This window comes from Nyctibius grandis, chromosome 3 (genome assembly GCF_013368605.1).
Source record: "Nyctibius grandis isolate bNycGra1 chromosome 3, bNycGra1.pri, whole genome shotgun sequence".
NCBI lineage: Eukaryota > Metazoa > Chordata > Aves > Nyctibiiformes > Nyctibiidae > Nyctibius > Nyctibius grandis.
In genome coordinates this window covers 97,596,319-97,616,050 of record NC_090660.1, presented here as the reverse complement: position 1 = coordinate 97,616,050, position 19,732 = coordinate 97,596,319, and the positions used below count along the sequence as shown (strand labels likewise).

At 40.5% G+C, this 19,732-nt stretch overlaps 1 protein-coding gene across 4 annotated transcripts in view; it reads left to right on the top strand.

Annotated features, from left to right (window-relative positions):
- Window positions 1-863: 863 nt before the first annotated feature.
- Window positions 864-19,732, top strand: part of VPS13B (vacuolar protein sorting 13 homolog B) — a 506,220-nt gene continuing 487,351 nt past the window's right edge. For all 4 annotated transcript variants that reach the window (XM_068395717.1, XM_068395718.1, XM_068395719.1 and 1 more), the window contains exons 1-3: window positions 864-923; window positions 1,693-1,870; window positions 10,499-10,642. In XM_068395717.1, the coding sequence (XP_068251818.1) occupies window positions 1,724-1,870; window positions 10,499-10,642 (291 nt within the window). In that variant the 5' untranslated portion in view covers window positions 864-923; window positions 1,693-1,723. The remainder of the gene's footprint in view (window positions 924-1,692; window positions 1,871-10,498; window positions 10,643-19,732) is intronic.

Below are 19,732 nucleotides of genomic sequence, written 5' to 3'. Positions count from 1 at the left end.
CGACCAAGCTGGTGAAGGGTCTGGAGGGTCTGACCTACGAGGAACGGCTGAGGGAGCTGGGGTTGTTTAGCCTGGAGAAGAGGAGGCTCAGAGGTGACCTTATTGCAGTCTACAACTACCTGAAGGGAGGTTGTAGTGAAGTGGCAGTTGGCCTCTTCTCCCGGGCAACTAGCGATAGGACAAGAGGGCACAGCCTCAAGCTTCGCCAGAGGAGGCTCAGGTTGGACATTAGGAGGAATTTCTTTTCAGAAAGGGTTATTAGACATTGGAACGGGCTGCCCAGGGAGGTGGTGGAGTCACCATCTCTGGATGTGTTTAAGAAAAGACTGGACATGGCACTTAGTGCCATGGTCTAGTTGACACGGTGGTGTAGGGGCAGCGGTTGGACTCGATGATCCCTGAGGTCTCTTCCAACCTGGTTGATTCTGTGATTCTGTGATTCTGAATGTACCCCAATGCGGGGGCAGGGCCTCCTCCGCCGTGTGAGGAACCGGCACACACGGATCCCGATCCCGGCGGGCTTTGCCGCCCCTCCAGTTCCCCTCACACACACGAGATGCTGCCTCCCGCCCCCTCCCACCTCCCTAACGGCCCCCACCGCCCCCGCCCCGCCCCCACGCAACGCCCGGCCACCCCGCCCCGCCCGCCAGCTCCTGGCAGAGCGCGTGACCTTCACCGGCTTCAAGAGGCCGACTTCCGGCCCCGCCTCCGTGCTGCCGGCAAATCCTTCCGGCTGAGGCACAGGCCCAGACGCGCGCGGGACGTGGGAGGCGGCGGACGCTGGGAGAGAGCACACGCGCCGAGGAACCCGGAAGTGCCAGTGCGGTGGAGCCGGAGCGGCGGGGGGTGCCTGCGCGGGCGCTCCCGCGGCCCGGCCGGCCCGGTGAGGGCGGCGGCGGGGCGGGGGGCGCGGAGCCTCGGAGGTATTTGGAGGGGCAGGTAAAGGGGTCCTGAGAGGGCGTGGGGCTGGGGGAGGGAGGTGTGAGGGGTGTCCCGAAGGTACGGGCAGGGGGTTCCCGGCTTGGTGGGGGTGCCCGGGAGAGGCGGTGGCGGCGGCGATGGGGGTGGGGAAGGGTCTCCTCAGGGCTACAGGGAGGGCGGGAAAGGATGGGGTGTGGGAGGGGGGTGGTGGCAAGCGTTAATGTAACTTCAACTTGGGTTGTGAAGAGTGTTGGTTTGCTTAGAGTTAAGGGTGGCACGAAGCTGGCATTTTTGTCGCGTACGTGATACGATGCTCCAGATATCAGATCGGTGAGGTGTATCTGGGGTGATGTTTTAGCATGGACTTTTATCGGTTAAAAGTGACAGGGTTTGTGTCATTTAACTCTTATATGAAAGCGTGGTAGACTGCTTGACCTCCTCCTTTGCTGTTTTTTTTGGTTTGTTTGGGTTGGCTTTTCTTTTGATAGTGAGCAAGCCAGTTATTAGTTCCAGTATATATATGTGTGTGTGTATATATATATATGCGTGTAAGCTGGAAATTTGTCAGTGCAAATAGACATGCTTTCATCTTGGTATGTATTTCGTCTTTATATGTAAGTATGTGTATCTCTGCATATTGACATATATGTTTATAAAGCAGAATTTGAAATATAATTTTTCATACATCCAAACAATGTGAATGTTGTTTTATTGAAAATTAGGCTGACAGATTTATAAATAATATCACATTGTCTTGTCTTTTTTCCCTAGTGCTTGACCTGTAATACAGAAATCTTCCAGAATGCTGGAGTCCTATGTAACTCCTATTCTGATGAGTTATGTGAATCGCTACATAAAGAACTTGAAGCCTTCAGATCTACAGTTGTCGCTCTGGGGAGGAGATGTTGTACTTAGTAAACTTGAATTAAAGTTGGATGTGCTTGAACAGGTATGTTGTATTACAGTAGTTACAGTCTGTGTCTTTGATTTAAAACAAATTGGCTAAATAATTTAGTTTGGTCTGCACAGATAAATCTTTATTTGGTACTCACTGTTTTTCTTCTTATGCAAGTCCTTTTTTCCCCCCCTGCATTTAGTTATTCTTGCATTAATTCCATGCCATTTGTTTAGTAATGAATGGTAATTCTTTGCACATTCTGTAAGTTGTGGGGTGTGAAGAGAAAGGCTTTTTTGTAGACATGTTTCTTCTTTCAGTAACCATTGTTTTATAGTATGAACATTAATTAAATTGCTTTTCCAGTCATATTTATTAATTGCATATAGTAACTAATTCAAAATGTCACACAGTAAAGTAGGATCTCCTTTTAATTATACATACTAAACACAGATTTGTGTTCTCTGTGTTGTTTTATGACTCCAGTTCTCATCATTCTAGTTGTATTTAAACTTAAGAGTAATTGAGGGACAGGTTTGATCAGCTGGTTTGTGTGGATTAGATCAGAGACTCTAAAACTTAGCCTTAAAAAGACCAAGTAAAACACTTGATAGAGAATTTGGAGCCTGCTGTCAATATGAACTGATTAAGTCTTAGTGGAGGGACTGTTTCCTTCTCTGCTTATATGAGTTGACAACTTAAGGATTTGAGAGTGTGAGACAGATAAAGCTGTTTTCTGTTGTGCATGGTGTAGCGAGTCTTAGCTAGAGCCACAGATGTAATCCAAGTGGAGGAGCTGAGAGAAATGCAGCAAAAAGTAGTGGGAGATTTAGACAACATGGCCATTGAAGGAACAGGGAATGTGTTTTTAGTTTTGAATAAAATAAGGTGAGACAAGATAGGGCAAGAGTTATATGGATGCGACAAGAAAGAATAGTATAAATTCTGCTCTGTGAACCTTAGATTGGACATCAAGGAAAATTTTCTGATGTTTTAATCGAATTATGAGGCATTGGAGTAGACTGAGGAGGTCTCTGTCAGGGGAGACCTTTTAAAAATGTGAAAAATATTTATGGTTAATGAAGTATCTCTGATCCTGTTGTAGAAGAGGAGACAATCTTTCAAGAGATCCTGTCCTATTTTCTGTGCTTCTGTAAAGAGACTGATTTGTCATTCAAGTATTTGGTGGCCTCTGTATTTTCTCTCAAGTGCCTCATTTTCTTGCTACAGCTTGTCCATACAGCTGGTGTGGATACTAGACTTCAGCTGTGTAGGATGTGTTCCTCCTGCGAATGCTGAAAGTCTTTTTTAATGTATATATTATGGAGTCAAAGAAGGGTTGATCAGAAGGGAATTCTGGAGGTCGTCTAGTCCAACCTCCTGTTTGAGCAGGGCTCTTGCCAGCGTTACGTCAGATCAGCTTGTGGTTTTCTCCAGGTCAGTCTTGAAATCTTCTGTCTTGGTTGTGAAAACCTCCTCTTTGGGTAAACTGTTCCAGTGCTATACCGTGCAGAGAGAAAGTTTGTCCTAATAGCAAATGATGACTTGGGATGGATATATCAAACCTGCTGTATTACCTGGTGCTATTAGGATTTTGCTGCCGTCATCTATGTTTTTCCCTTTCACATAGTTGCAGTTTGCAGATAGGTGATCCCTGGCTTCAGCTTTGCCTGTGTATCAGCTGGGTACCTAAATATCCAGTGCAATCTGTTAATGTCATGGCTCTTGTAGAGGCAAGTGTTGCCGTATATACCTGTGCTCATGTCTTATCAGCTTGAATGGGGATGTGAATATGCAATTAACATGAAATTTAGCTCATTAATTTTTTTACATTATTTGGCTGTGTGTTTATGTGAAATGTAGTGATCTTAATTTGGCTGTTATTGTTCTTTGGAACTTGCCTGGACCCACAGGCTGTATTTAGGGTGTCTTCCTCTTTTTTGGTGGAAGGGATGTTTGCTTTATTGCCTGCTCAGCGAAACTCTTCGAGTATGTAGTATTGGTGATACAACATCCCAAGCCTCTTGCAGCTGGCAGGGAGCTCACTTGAAAAGCTAAAGTCTCTAAAAATTACCAGTATATATTATTTATTTGGATTCTCTGCCTGGATGGATTCATAATATCCAGTTAGTCACCTTAACTGCTCTGCTCTTCTAACTTCCTTCCTGTCCTCGGCTGCTATCCCCAGCCTGGTTCCCTGCTCCTTATCTGGCATGAATGCAGCCTTAATTTCATGCTTTAGGCTTTGGATGAAAATGCACATACCCTGGATATCTTCGTCTGGAGCCTTAAACTTTTTTAGAGTATTCCAGCTTTTGTGAAACTATACATGAGTATTTGGGAACATCAACGTAGGTGCCAAACTACCTGGACAAAGCACCTTACAACAGATCTGGGAACAAATCTGTTCTTCCTCTCCTTGCGCTTCAGCTGATGTTAGCATTTCCATGTCATCTTGCACTCTTACGGGCTACTAAACAGAATCTCAAAGAACAGATAAGAACAGTGTAAACTGCTGTCTGTCTTCTAGAAGATCTCTATTTTTGGGACCAAGTTGGAACCAATACCTTTTGAAATCGGATATAACATACTTGTTGACATAGAAGATTTATCAAACCCAAAGGGAATGTTTCAGTACCTGAAAATACTTTGCATGTTTTTATATATATTTATGTATGTTTTATATGCTCTCATTAAACTAAGCCAAATGTTATTGCAATAACTCAAAGGGTCTGTCCTTCCCATGCCCCCACCCTTTTTTTTTTTTTTTTTTTTTTTGACAATATCAGTTCTATAGTGAAAGCTGAGTACTAGTTTGTACTCAGGTTCAACCTTCTAGGTACAATGTGGCTTTTGTACATAATTATGTCACTGTTTGAATAGTCAGTTAATTTTGTAATAATTATCTTTAGTTGAAGATTAAATCTAATAAAATTTTGATAATAATTTTTTTTCCTATCCTGGATGGTTACTAGAAGACTAAGCATTCCAAGAAATTTTCCATCTAGGCATAATAACTGGCACATTGTACAAAAACTACTTGAAGTATTTTGTAATTAAACTTTAAAATTAATATTTAAATATTGTTTTATGGAAAAGCCTTTTAAGCACTTTTGGCAACTTTTATGTGAGGTCACTATGGTACCAGAGGTAACAGAACTACCTGTGAACATGGTAACTAGCTTGTGTGTAGTATTTCTGTTGGCACACTGGTACCAAAGAGATAAGATACATGGTGAGCTCTTTTTTCTGCTTGTGTATATTTCCATAACATTGTAGCTTATTATGTTAGCTGTTTTACAAACTCAGAAGGGAAAGATGAAGTGGTGTTTCATTGAAAGACGAAGGAGAACTTGGTCTAAAGATCATTGAGTTTTATTGTAGTGTGGACTTCTCATATCTGAAAGAATTTAGAAAGAAAGAATTATGAAAAATTCTAATGTACTTAAAATAATTTTAAGGAAATTAGGGCATTAAAGTACCCTTACAGTAAGTGTCTGTGTTATGTGCCACTGGGTTACTTGTGAAATACAGCCTTGAATGTGAAGAAAAGGTATTTGAGTTAATACTGATGTGGAGGAGACAGTACTTGCCTATCACCCCAAAGTTTGGGAGAGCCTTATATTTTAGGGCAAGGGGAATTATGATCATCTGGTCTGCAGTCTTGTGTGGTGTTGGTCAGTTATTTATCTGTCAAGGCCAGGAGTTTGTTTTCAGCCATATCATAATTATTTGAAGGATTTATGTGATGTAAATAGAAAATCTAAAATGTGAAGTCTAATCAGTTGTAAGTTCAAAAGATATATTAAGAATTTCATGCAGTACTTAATGAAAGGGAAAGATTGCATGGGAAAGGAGGAGGAATAAAAATGGTCTTTGTTATACTGTATTATGAACAAGTTACTAAACTTGGCACCCACTTGTATTGTCTACTGAAGTAGCACAACAAAGATTTCTCTGCATTGCGTTAAGGAAACTTGCTTGTGCAATTAGGATAATGTCAGACAACATTTGTATCTAACTTCCTTTGAAAAAGAACAACTCTGTCTTCTAAATACGCTGTTCATCTGGTTGTATCCGCTCATTTTGAAAGAATTCCTACTTCTGTTTCTTTCAATATCTTACAGTTAACTAGACAAAAATGAGAATGTGTTAAATTCATCCAGCAAATAGTGGAAAAAGTTCTGTTCTAGAATGCCTTTTGAAATAAACTCATCACAGACTTGTGAACACAAGGCAGGGTTTAAATAGATATTGCGGTACTGAAGAGTGACATAAAAATTACTTATCTGCAAGTCTGGAAAGGGAATTCATATCTATTGCTGTTAATAGTGATAGCTTGCTGTCTTGATTCATGAAAGCATTGTCTCTTAAGTTGTAATGTATTTTTAGATTGCATGTTTTTTGATCACTTATTTCTGCGCCCACCTCCCAAGCTGTGGGACATAAGGTACTTTTTCGTTTGTTCTTTGATTAGTCTAGCAACATCTCTAGCTAAACTGCCCAGTACTTGCTTTTCAGTGGCTTAACTGAAGCTGTCTGGATTAAAATTTTGTGTTCATTGTAAGCCTAAGGCTGAATTTTTAAGAGAGAAGCTTTTAGCTAAAATCCTTCAGTATATTAGTGAATGAGATGAAGAAAAAACACTTTGGAAAACGAATTAACACTTTTCTTCAAACTGTTTTTATGAGAAAGTCTCTAACTGTCATCTTTTGGAATGGTGACTTGAAATTAGATGTGGCTTTGTGTAAGCATGGCCAAGGTGGGAGTCAGGAGTTTCCCTGACATGAGATGGGTGTGGTTTTTTAAACTTCATTAATGAAAGCTCATTAAACCCCAAAAACTAATTTACAAACTGAAAGCTGCACTTTGCAAAAAAATAGAGTTATACTTTTGTGTAGTTGTCTTCTCTGAAGATTTTGTCAGCAGTGAATATACTTCATCTACTCTTAGCTCTTGGATGCAAGATGAACTTTTTCATAGTACCAGTAGAAAGGCTGAGAATGTTCCTTAAAATTGCTCCTGTTAGCAGCTGTTGTTGCTGTGATGGTGCTAGGTATTTCTGTGTAAGAATAGTTGGACTTTGCTTTTGGGTGACTAGTTAGAGGCTATCTCGGGATGCTAACCTGTCACAGTTGCAATAGTGGTTATTTCAACTCTGAACTTATGACACAGTAACTACTTAGAAAAATAAAAATTTTTAGTGGGCTTTCAAAACATGTCACTAAGATTTGATTACAGTTTCAAGATGTTAGGCAAATAATGACATTAACTAGCTTCACAGAAGTATTCTATAGGTAGACTTTATAATATATTTCAAGTACTAAATGCAAAATCCACTTGTCCTCAGATTTTTTTCATGTAGAACTTCTGTACAGCAGGGATAGGTCTAGGGTCAAGTAGTGCAGGAAAACAGGCTTTTTGGATCCGCTTCTAGACATTTGTCTGAAATTCCCTAGCAACTTGCCTGCTTGACCTCAGAGTTTCATGGACTAGTTTTCTCTATTTAACTTCTACACATTTGCAGGAGTACTGAGTCGAAGCATGGAAGTACCTAAACTGAGCCAAGGTGCAAAGGTGCTTAGGATCCAGGTTGCCTAGTTTTGCCAGGGAAATTCTGGAGTTCTGAACAAAGGTTTATGTCCCTGAGTTTACTAAGAAATGCAACAGTTAAGAACCTGGGGGTGCTGGTTGACTGCAGGCCCAATATGAGTCAGCAGTGTGCCCTGGCAGCCAAGAGGGCAGACCGCATCCTGGGGTGCATCAAACATAGTGTAACCAGCCAGTCAAAAGAGGTGATCATCCCTCTGTACACAGTGTTGGTGCGGCCTCACCTTGAGCACTGTGTGCAGTTCTGGGCCCCACAATTTAGGAAGGATGTGAAGGTCCTTGAATGTGTCCAGAGGAGGGCAACAAAGCTGGTGACAGGGCTAGAAGGCATGTCCTGTGAGGAGCGGCTGAGGACTTTGGGCTTGTCTAGTTTGGAGAAAACGAGGCTGAGGGGCGACCTCATTGCTCTCTACAGCTTCCTAAGGAGGGGACATGGAGAGGGAGGTGCTGAGCTCTTCTCCCTGGTATCCAGTGACAGGACGTGTGGGAATGGTTCAAAGCTGCACCAGGGGAGGTTTAGACTGGACATCAGCAAGCGTTTCTTTACCGAGAGGGTGGTCAAACACTGGAATGGGCTTCCCAGAGAGGTGGTCGATGCCCCAATCCTGTCAGTGTTTAAGAGGCCTTTGGACAATGCCCTTAATAACGTGCTTTAATTTTTGATCAGCCCTGAAGCAGTCAGGCAGTTGGACTAGATGATCGCTGTAGGTCTGTTCCAACTGAAATAGTCTATTTAAATGACCAAAACTATCGCCCAGTATCTAGGAGGCTTAGATTCATGGATTCATGAAAGGCAGGTCCTGCTTGACCAACCTGATCTCCTTCTATGACAAGGTGACCCGCTTAGTAGATGAGGGCAGGGCTGTGGATGTAGTCTATCTAGACTTCAGTAAGGCATTCGACACTGTCTCCCACAGCATCCTCCTAGACAAACTGTCTGCCCGGGGCTTAGATGGGTGGACTCTTCAATGGGTTAAAAACTGGCTGGATGGCCGAGCCCAGAGAGTGGTGGTGAATGGGGCAAAGTCCAGCTGGCGGCCGGTCACTAGCGGTGTTCCCCAGGGCTCAGTTCTGGGGCCGGTGCTGTTCAATATCTTTATAGATGATTTAGACGTAGGGATTGAGTGCACCCTCAGTAAATTTGCAGATGACACCAAGCTGGGTGGGAGTGTCGATCTGCTGGAGGGTAGGAAGGCCCTACAGAGGGATCTGGACAGGTTAGATAGATGGGCCGAGACCAATGGCATGAGGTTCAGCAAGAACAAGTGCCGGGTCTTACACTTCGGCCACAACAACCCCATGCAGCGCTACAGGCTGGGGGAAGAGTGGTTAGAGAGCGGTCTGGCGGAAAGAGACCTGGGGGTGCTGATCGACAGCCGGCTAAACATGAGCCAGCAGTGTGCTCAGGTGGCCAAGAAGGCCAATGGCATCCTGGCCTCTATTAGGAATAGTGTAGCCAGCCGGTCTAGGGAAGTGATCGTCCCTCTGTACTCGGCACTGGTGAGGCCGCACCTTGAATCCTGTGTTCAGTTCTGGGCCCCGCACTTCAAGAAAGATGTTGAGGTGTTGGAGCGAGTCCAGAGGAGGGCGACCAAGCTGGTGAAGGGTCTGGAGGGTCTGACCTACGAGGAACAGCTGAGGGAGCTGGGGTTGTTTAGCCTGGAGAAGAGGAGGCTCAGAGGTGACCTTATTGCAGTCTACAACTACTTGAAGGGAGGTTGTAGTGGAGTGGCAGTCGGCCTCTTCTCCCAGGCAACTAGCGATAGGACAAGAGGACATAGCCTCAAGCGTTGCCAGCGGAGGTTCAGGTTGGACATTAGGAAGAATTTCTTTACAGAAAGGGTTATTAGACGTTGGAACGGGCTGCCCAGGGAGGTGGTGGAGTCACCATCTCTGGATGTGTTTAAGAAAAGACTGGACATGGCACTTAGTGCCATGGTCTAGTTGACAGGGTGGTGTCAGGGCAACGGTTGGACTCGATGATCCCAGAGGTCTCTTCCAACTTGATTGATTCTGTGATTCTGTGATTCCCTTCTTTCTCAACATGAGAAGATTGACACCTGTAGTTCCCAGCATCTATGATGAAGACCAAGCTATGAGCAACTCCAAATGAAGACATCTATTGTTTTTTTTCCCCCCATTAAAACTTTAAACCTTTATAGCTAAAAAGTCAGTATAGGAGATCAGAAAGGTAAGAAGATAAATCCTCATTGAAGCCTCATCATTAGAATACTTAGTATTGAAAATGCTGACTTAAAATTCTGACATAATATCAAATATTGTTTCTTTATTTTGCACTAAGCCCTTATTTTCATTATTTTAAATCTTGATTTCTAATCCTAGGAACAGGTCTCTAGCCTGACCATTCTGTCTGATATGCATTAAGCTCATGCTTCCCAGGAGAACCCCTGAAGCTACTGGGGAAATTCCAACACTTAGTATGCAAAGAATTTATCTGAACCTTGGCACCTTGTTTCCTGCTGACTCACTGCGTGCTGCAGCTGGCTCACTGGGGCTGTCCTATGGAGGTGTGATCTATGCATTGACTGGGTGGAGTGCCAGGCATTTTTTAGGAGTTCTGGACTGACTTGCACCAGTTTGTAAAGCAGTGTGATATCCACATTAGGCCTTGGTGAGGAGGAGTCTGGTTTTGCCAATGAAGAATTTAATAACTTTGTATTTACTGAGCAGTTTGATGTGAATGTGGCAACAATAGCCCAATCATAAGAGCACCGAGCTCCTACAACTCAAAGTACTAAATTATTTCTGAAGAAATTGCCTTGAATAGGGCCATATTTTGCAGTAGCTTCATGTGAGAGTGGTTTTAAACTGTCTTGTAATATCAAGGACATGATAATCCAAATGTCTCCTTTAAACAGACTAATTGTAACCTAAGTGTGTAAGTGATGATAAAGCCAGTTGCCAAGCCTCGTGGCACACTGCTGATTTGAGGAGGGAGAATAAATTTTGATTTTTGTTTTGTCTTAGAATCGCACTTTTTTAAATTAAAAACGTGTCTTAAATTTTGATATGTTTCAGTAGTTAATTCACCACTCTCTTTGTTCTTGTTAGGAGCTGAAACTACCATTTACTTTTTTAAGTGGGCATATTCATGAACTTCGTATTCATGTGCCATGGACAAAATTGGGATCAGAACCAGTTGTCATCACTATCAATACAATGGAATGCATCCTGAAATTAAAGGATGGAGCTCAGGTAAGAAATGTGATGAATGCTTTTCTAACATTGAGATGTTGGTCAGAATAATAGCTTCTATGTGTCACGTTCTTTAAAGCCATCTGAATAATCAGGCATGTGAAGTTGCGGTCCCTGTTATTTTCTGAGAGGCTAATATTGTTATTCTCATCATGGCTAGTATCTTCCTTTATGCATATTTTTTAATTCTTTATTAGCTGTATCTGTGTTCTTGAAGATGTAAAAGCACGTTAATAGTGCTCTGCCAGAATTTTCCGATGACTAGACAAGAAATGCATTTCAGGAGCAATATAGGATCCTGTGTGCTTTCTCCCAAGAAGCAGTGCTGGTTGCTTGAGACAGCTGTGTGTGGCACCACTGGGCATTGGGCATTTTTCAAAAGATGATGTGTTTTTATGATTGAAGGAGTGCTTTCAAGATCCTGGAGTTTTTTTCACTTTAGAAGTTATAGTACTTGCCTGAGTGTACTTGGAAGGCTTCTTACATGTAAGGGTCTCAAAGGGCTTTTTGTTTAGTTGCTAGAAATAATTAGTCCATTATACCATTTCACAGGCTCAGGAAAGACTTACTTCTGACACAATGAAGCTGAAATACGCAGTGGCTCAATCTTGTTATAAATGTAACTTAGTTAACAAAAAGTACTTGGGTATGTTACTGTTGAACTTTGGTTTTTGTTTTTTAGTCAGCATGGTGCTTTAACTGTAGAGCAGTTTTTGCGTTTTTGTGGGTTTTTTTTTTTAGCCACGTTCACATTTTAATTTCAACATAGACTCCTCCAGTTATATTAACGAACATACAAAAGAAAATTCCAATTTGTGCAAAGCTCTCAAGTGTTTGGTAGGGTGCTTGATGAGCTGTTAAATTTTAACATCAATAATTAGATAGAAGGCAGCAAGAGCATTGGAAAACCCTTTTCCATTATATTTGATATTTCTTGTAATATTCTTTTACAGTTCCAGAGCTAAAAGGCTTTTGTTGCTGGACTAGAAATCTCTAGTCCTAGGTATGCTACTCGCAAAGCATATGCTTGCATTTGGTAGTTACACACATGTACACGCACCAACAGCCAAATACTAAGTACTTTTCCAGTGTTAAAGTAAGATTTTGAGGCCAGACTTTCCATGAGAAATGTGTTTTAGAAGCAGTAAATTACAACTAATGATAGAAGTTGCAGAAAAAGATTTGTAGCCCATGACTGTGCAACCCAGAACTAATACTTGATACTGGACCATGCAGATGGCTACTGCTGGAATGATCAGATTTCCTCTTGCATGGTATTTGAAACTTAAATTTTGTGGTGTGTACAGCAAAAGGTCAAGTGTCATGAATGTAAAGCACTCTCAAAACAAGTATTTGTTACAGATGTTTAAGATTCAGAGGCAAGAAAGGATTTTTGAAAATTGTAACTGACATTTGAACAAATTATTCAGTGGTATGTACACTCAGGAGGGTAAAATTTGGGTCTGTGCCGTAGAAGGATTATCTTTGACTAACAAGAGTGTAAATGAAAATACTTTTGTGCTGTTTTCTGAGGATTTGATTTAAAAAGTTGACAGCTTGAATTTTATTTCTTAAGTTGCTATTTGAAAGTGTTTTATAAAAAAAATATTTTGACAAATTCTTGTGTTCTAACTTCCAGTGTGACAGTGTACTGGGGTAAAACCAATTGTCACAAAAATCTTTTTAGTTAGTGAATAGAAAACCTGAATGAAATAGAATATTTCTATGGAAAATGGTAGTAAAATGAACTTTCAGTGAATTTAGCTCCAACTGGAACTGTTCTGCCAAGAGCTTCATATTGGCAAAGAGCATAATTAGCAAGAAAGTTTAGCTCTCAAAAATTTATTGGCTTGATCCTGCATTTTCTTCCTCAGGTGAAACCTCTAATGAGCACATGCATAATTTAACCTGAGCATAAAATAAGGCTTCTGACCTTGGTGGGATGTGCATCCTTTGGAAAGGGGCTATTTCAAAGAATGTTTATTGTTAAGATGTATGGGGATTAAGATACATGGCATTGTTTGAAGCTATTGTCCAGTGGTCCCTACAGATTTTTGTGAGCAAAAACTCTCTCCCATTGTATGTTTTTGAAGTGTGTTAGCCCCTTGGGATTGCTTCTGTACGTCTGTGCTTTGCTCTGATGCTGTCATTGTTAGTTCAGTTTCAGTGTTAGTTGGGTTGTTTTTCTGTTTATGCTATTGCAGCATCTCCTCAGCTAAGAGTTTGGAGTAGACAGTAATGGCTCAACTTCTAGTTTTATGCTAATATTCTCCTTTTCTAACCAGAAATGTTGTATAAGGGGTAAGTTCACCCAGTGAATTTTGAATTTTGAGCATTTTGAAGGTCCTCGCTTTTCCCTTCTTTTCAGTGCTTTTCTTCCTTCCTTTCCTTCTCCAAAGGTGATATTACCACTTCTAAACCCAGAATGTTAAATAAATATGGCAACTTTGTAAGAAAATGAAACTTAAGTGCATCAGGAAAAGCACTTTGCAATGATTAAAGTGGTATTCTACTGAACATGCTTTATATGTGCTCTTTTGGTTATGAATTTCATTAATGCAAGTAATTGAAGTAGAAATCGGGTGTGAGGCATTTTGCACGGCTTTTTGATGTCTGTCAGCTTAACGCAACTGTGCCTGTTCATTTGCTCATGAATGTGATCTTCTGCAGCACTGAGTTTTAAGTGTGTCCATTTATAATGTTATCAGTTGATGAACTATGTTGGTAAGTACGATTTGAAATGTGTTCTTTCACACTTAAATCTGATTCTGAAGTTTGCTTGGCTGCTATTTGTTAAGTTATAGTAATAGACTCCCATGAGACTGTTCTTCATGAATGTTATGTACTGTTTTTTTCTTTTCTACCCAAACTATTTTTTTTTTTAATTTCAAAAAAAAAAAAAATTGAAATTTTTTTCTCACTTCTCTTCCCCCCTCCATGCCACAATAACTCTGTGCCCAAACCAGAGGCTTTGAATTCATTATGTGCAAATTGGGAAGGACAAGCTGTGTCTGTATCCTTCACCTTCTTGACATTGTAACTAACCACAAGACTAATCTTTATGTTCAACCTCGAATTCTGTGGCTTTTAGTCTTGGAACTGACGCAAATGAGGACATCCAAGGAGAAATGTGTTATCTGAATTACTGCTTCACTTTTGAGTCCTTGCCCTTAATCAGGACACAGTGCATCATGAATATGCTTATGTATATGAAGATGAAACTCTCTCTACCCCAAGGATAACTAATTATGGAATCAGGGAAGACTTAGATATAAGCACTTAGAAGGGCACAGGGAAACCAAGTAGTTGTTTATATCAGCATACAGATGATTAAGCACTGTTCCTTTTACTGAGGGATTACAAAAAAAGTTTTGAAGGAATTTAACGAATTTGTGGAAGCAGTGGAGAGCAGCCCAGGTGATGGTGTGCAGAAAGGTTATGAAGGACTTTGAAAGTGAAGACAGAAGGCTTGTGTTTGATAAGGGTATAGTTATATAATGTGTTCAGTTAAGTGGTAAAGCTAGCTCCAGGTCCAAAGCAGTGCTTTGCTATTTTTTGCATGTCACCTGGGTTGCAGTAAGTAGTTCAATCGTGTGTGGTTGTATGGACACGCAGTGCTGGTTTTTCCATTTGAGTATGTGTATGCTGTTCAGTAGCAGCAAAAATGGTAAGAGCTGGAGTCAGAGGAGGGACTAACAGTCTTTAGTGGCTCACCTTTCTGCTTTTCTTTTGCTTGCATAGAAACTCAAGGTCTTTCTTTTTCAAATATTTTTATTTGGTACTTATTCATGTTCATAGTGGTATCTTTAGTTCAGTAAATCTGACACTCACATTTAATGTTTGCATACAACATTTAAGGTGAAGATTATATTGAGATCTGCCTTACAGGAAGCAAACTATGTTGTCAGCTGGTGTTGAATCCTAGTCTCGGGTTCATGATGAATATGAAATTCTGTGCCAATTCATGCTGCTTTTATGTATGTTTTAATAGCTGAATGTAACAAAGGGGATTTTATCCATTTCTCTGTGTGTGTGCATACAAGTAAGTATAAGTAACAAGAACAGGTTTTTGTATTACTTTTAGTTAAACAAATTCCTATGTGTAAATCAGACTTTAAATAGAGTTTAACATTTTCCAAAGGTTCAGGAAGGTTTGGCAGAGCCTTTGGTTGGGTTTTATGCTATTTTCTGTCCAGAACTCCATTCTGAAGAGTTCTTATGTTTTCTGTGAATTGTTTGATGTGAAAAGAAATGGTTTAGGTAGGAGGTTCTCTTTTAAGGATATTATCTTTCTAGGGCAGAAATACCATGTCTCACAAATCTCTTGCAAAAACATTTAGTAAACTTATTTTTTCAGTAGAGGAAACAGTGAAGACAGGCTGCAACAGCTGCTAGAAAAGGCCTTGCAGCATTTGGTTCAGACACTTATTGTCTTTCTATTTCCATTGTTTTCAAGTGAGTGGCTAAAGAGGAGATACTGAACAGCTTTTCTTGAAGCTGGATTAATAGTCATACGTTCTGGCTGGGCAAGTAAGAGTGACCATGTGATTTACCTGTTATTTTCCTACTAAGCACTTTAATATGAAAAGTCTTTAAAAAGCAAGGTATCTGACATTTTAAGTTGCAGTAATTCTGTTTGCAAGAGAAAAAATGGCCTTTACTGTGAATTTGTTCAAAGATGCCTGTGGGCACATTTCTTAATACTCTAGCTGTAGAAGTCCTTCCTCTGCCATTGTGTTGCCTCAACCTGAATAGCTGGCTTGCTTACCTAAATGCCTGTTACCATGTTAGTCATTTTGGACAGTTCTCATGTGAATTTGTCAGCATGTTTCTTTTTGAAGCCCTTTTCAGGGCTATGTACTGGTGATTTCAAATGTCTGAAACTGATTACTGTGAAAGGTATGAGTGGTCCCACCGGATTCCTTTTGTTCCTGGGCCCTAGGAGAGCTTCCAGTGTTGGTGTGCTGCCTACAGGCAAAGATAGAGGGGCAGTCCTGACCTAATACTAGTACTTAGTCTGGGTGCGTGAGCCTTGCTTTTTGGTGTTTCTGCTAAAGAACAAGACTTCGGATAGTAAGCATCTTGCTTTCTGTTCCGTGCAATACAAGGGTGACATCTTCATCGGCAGTGCTGTGCCTAGCTCCTGAGAACACCCGTAGGGACAAGGCATGATAAACTGTCCCAGTACCTTGTGAATACATGTGACTCTGTTTATCTGAGAAGGATCTGACTAGGAGGATGCTTTTCTGAGCAGCCAAACAGTGGACGACCGAACAAGACAGGGAATGTATGAGTGCCCACTGCAGCGGAACTTTCTGGTGGTTGTAACATTTTCCCAGTGTTTTATCATGACAGTACACATGTGCATGAAAGATGTAAACAAGATATGTTTTCCTTTCTTCCTGCCAGCTTATCTTCTAAACGCTCTCTCCAACTGGCTAAAAATTAAATGCTTATTAGAAAGATTTAAAACTTGATAGTTTCATTCCTTGAAATATTTAGTCCTGCAAATGTTAACATTATACTTCTTTAAAAAGAGAAGCCAAGTACACTGTGTCAGGCCTGTTTGCTGTGGTAGCAGATTCATGAACAGAAAAGCAGTCAAAAATGTATTTGGGGATGTTTTTTTACTATGGAGCTCAGGTTTTGAATGCAGCTCATTTCAAGAGGAATGTTGTCAAAATCAGCCTGGTCATTATTACAAAATGTATTGAGATTGTATAACACCAGTGATTTTCAATAGTTTTTTTGTGTTCAAATGGATGCACTTTGTGAATTATAAGGGTGATGAAGAGAAAGCAAGGCAAAGGTATGGCTCTGTGTTGGTGTAGGCGTTGCAAGGTAAGGAAGCTGCCAGGAGCTGTATGTGTAGTTAGTTTTTGCTTCAGTGCCTGTAGCAGCTGGAGCAATACTATCTGGTAAGTAAATGTTGCCTTTTCTCAGCTTGCCTCTTGTCTTCTGAACAAGATCTTCTCTGTGTACGTCTGGTGTACTTCAGATTGAATTTGTGCTTTTGAAGAAATCTGCTGGTTGTGGGTCAAAGCACAGTAAGTCTGGACAACAGAAGTGGTGCAAGCACCACTTTTTTTTTTTTATTTTCCCCTATTCTCCTTTATAAAAGCACATCCCTCTAGTGTTTTCTGAGACTGCAGTAAATTTGTGTGTTCCTCTTATCCAAGGGTTCAGGAAAAAGTTTACATAGTAAGAAAGCAGAATCTAAGCTTCCAGAATGATAGATTTTTATCACTCTGTTCATTTTTATAATGGTTTAAGTAGCAAACATTCTGCAAACAGTCTGGAATTGCTCTCTCAGAATGTAAGAAGAAACTAGAAGAAAAGGAAAACTGTCTGTGGTGGTAGTGAAGCAGGTTCCATATTACAGGCAAATACCAGTGCTTGAGATCTATGTATTTGGCATGGACAGGAGACAGCAAATTAATACTCATATCCTACTTCCAGCAGTGTCTTGGACTCTGTATAAACAGCAGAACTTTCTGGTATGAGATTATTTGTCAAGAAGACGTATGAGGAAAATGGAAGAATTTTAGGCATATGAGGATTCAGTGATTAATAAGGAAGGTAATGGACACCGACACAACTAAGCAGTGCAGCTGCACTTCAGATCGTAATAAGGAATTTTCTTTCTTGGGCATGAACAAGTGAAGTCCTTATGTCTTTCATACTGACAAACCTCAAAGTATGGTCTCGTTATCATGTGTAGACACCTCATAGTGGTGTTGCTGCTGTTTATTTTGTGTTCCTGTGTACTGTGGGAACCTGATTCAGTATTAGTAGAGAGCAAGAAGTTTCTGCTTCTCACATTTTGGAAGTCTAATTCTAAAATTCCTGTTTTCTTGTTCCTTCTGTCCCCTGAGCTACCTCTTTCTAAACTGGTGGTTTTCTTCAGTTACCAAAAAATGATTGAAAGACAGTCTTCATAATGCAGTGCTGGTAGCTGTAAAGCTAATTTGACCTGGATGTATTATCTTATAGCTGCTATACTGGTGGAGGTCTGCTGTTTAAAACTCTTGGGGTTTTGTTGAGGTTCAAGACCTCCAGTTCCTTAGCTGCCTCGTGATTGGTGGTACTTTGTATCTTTTAGTATACTCATACAGTCAGTTGGTCTTAGGCATATGGGCTAGGCTTCTTGTGATCTATTCTAAATTTTTTTTTTTTGCTTTTCTAAAATTTAAATATTTAGAATTAAATATTATTTGGCTTTTATTGCTATTTGGCTATATTGGCTTAGACTGGCTCATTGCCTTTTTAAGATGTTTGTGTATTGGGAAACATGGCGTTGCCAAAGAGGAAATAACACTTCTCAAGTTTTAAACAACCTTCTGCCTTCCAAAAACCAGTTTAATTGTCCTTTAAATTCAAGAAGGACAGAAATATATTTACTTATGTATAAACATGGGTTATATACCTTAATGTCATATGAACTTCACTTTAACTCACAAATCAATCTCCCAGGTTTGGAGGTTGAGCTTCTTTCCAATGCTTGTGTGGCGCTAACTCTGTACCTCATTTAATGTATGACCTTTCTATAGGCTGTTAAACAACCTTGCAGCTGCAGAGACTGCAGCTCCAATTTTCTTTCATCAGCAGGTAAAGTTTGAGTTGACTGGATGGTTGCAGCATGGGTACGTTTCCAAGAGATCTCTTCTGGAGTTCTCTCTGACTTGCTGAAGAGTCCCAAGCATATTTACAAAAGTAGGCGCTTCACAGTTTGAGATTTATGGTCTTGTTAGCTGAGTACAAGGAACACGTTTGGAGCATGCCTTTGTAAATTAGTTGGTCTTATGCAGAACATCAATTGGAGATCTGTCTTTCTCAAGTATCAAGAGGTTAATGCAGGTAGGAGTAGTACATGGAGGAAGGCTGGGGCAGCCAAGTGGAGAAATAGGTTAGGTGAGAAGAGATTAAAACCACCTGATGGATGTGAAGGGGAGAGGTGTTTCTTGGGGGGGTAGTGGTCCTTTAAGCTTTCATAGGTTTACAGGTAACTCTAAATAAATTTTTTAACCAGATGAGGGTACCACACTTACATGAAGAATTTCATTTTTTTGCCTTGGAACACCTGACTAGCCGAGAAATCTCTCATTTCTTTTGGTGGAACCGTGTCAGGATGCCACATTTTGGAAAGATATAATCCTAACTTTGGACATGTTGGAGTTTTCCACGTGTATAATGTTTTGGGGAATACTGCATAGCGTTGAATTTCTTGAATCTGTCATAATATTTCAGTCTTAGTAGTCTAATATATTATTGTTTTCTCCTATGCTTCGAAAATTAATTTTTTTTCTTCAGAGCAGATTGCTAGAACACAGTTATTTCATGGTTTTGTTCTAAAATAGATGTGCATATCATGCTTGCTGTTTTCAGGATCAACTTGTATTTCAGCAGAAATCAGTGCTTTATGCGATGTGTTTCTGATATGTACTTTTTAAAAGCCTTTGGCTTTTGGGCAAACACTTTTAAATTAATCTTTTTTACTTCCCCCCCTTAATTTTTGTTTATTCTCTTTTTTTTTTTTAATTTCTAAGTTGTTTTTTTTTTAAACAGTGAAAATGTGGGCACTGACTTCCTAATTAGCTTCCTCCCTTCTACGTGGAACTCCAGTTTAGCTATAACTGTGCTTTCCTATTTGGCTGTAGAAGTTCATTCCTCTTCTTTTTGGAACCTCGTCACTCTTTCATGTTAGGTCTCTTCTTCCTTTGTCAGTGTTCCCAAGTTCAGTAAAATATGATATTGACAAAAACTCGTGAAGTAATATCTCAGCAGCTCTTCTCAGGCTGTGAGTGTTTTGTGTTGATTCTTGTAGTCTTTCGTTCAGTTTACTTGGCTGATGGAGCTCACTCGGTGCCTTCTGTCTTGGTTCCAGCTTTAGTCTACTTCTTTGCATGTGTTGGCATTTGTCTTACTGTGGGGTGAATCGGACAATTTGCTTATCTCGTAGAAAATGGAACCAGTCCCCAAAAGGTGATGAAGTTGGTTGATTTCTTTGTTTGTTCTGGATTAGTGTGTTGAATTAGCTTGCTGGGTGATCAGTGAGGGCCAAAGATGGCATACAGAGAAGACACCAAGTGT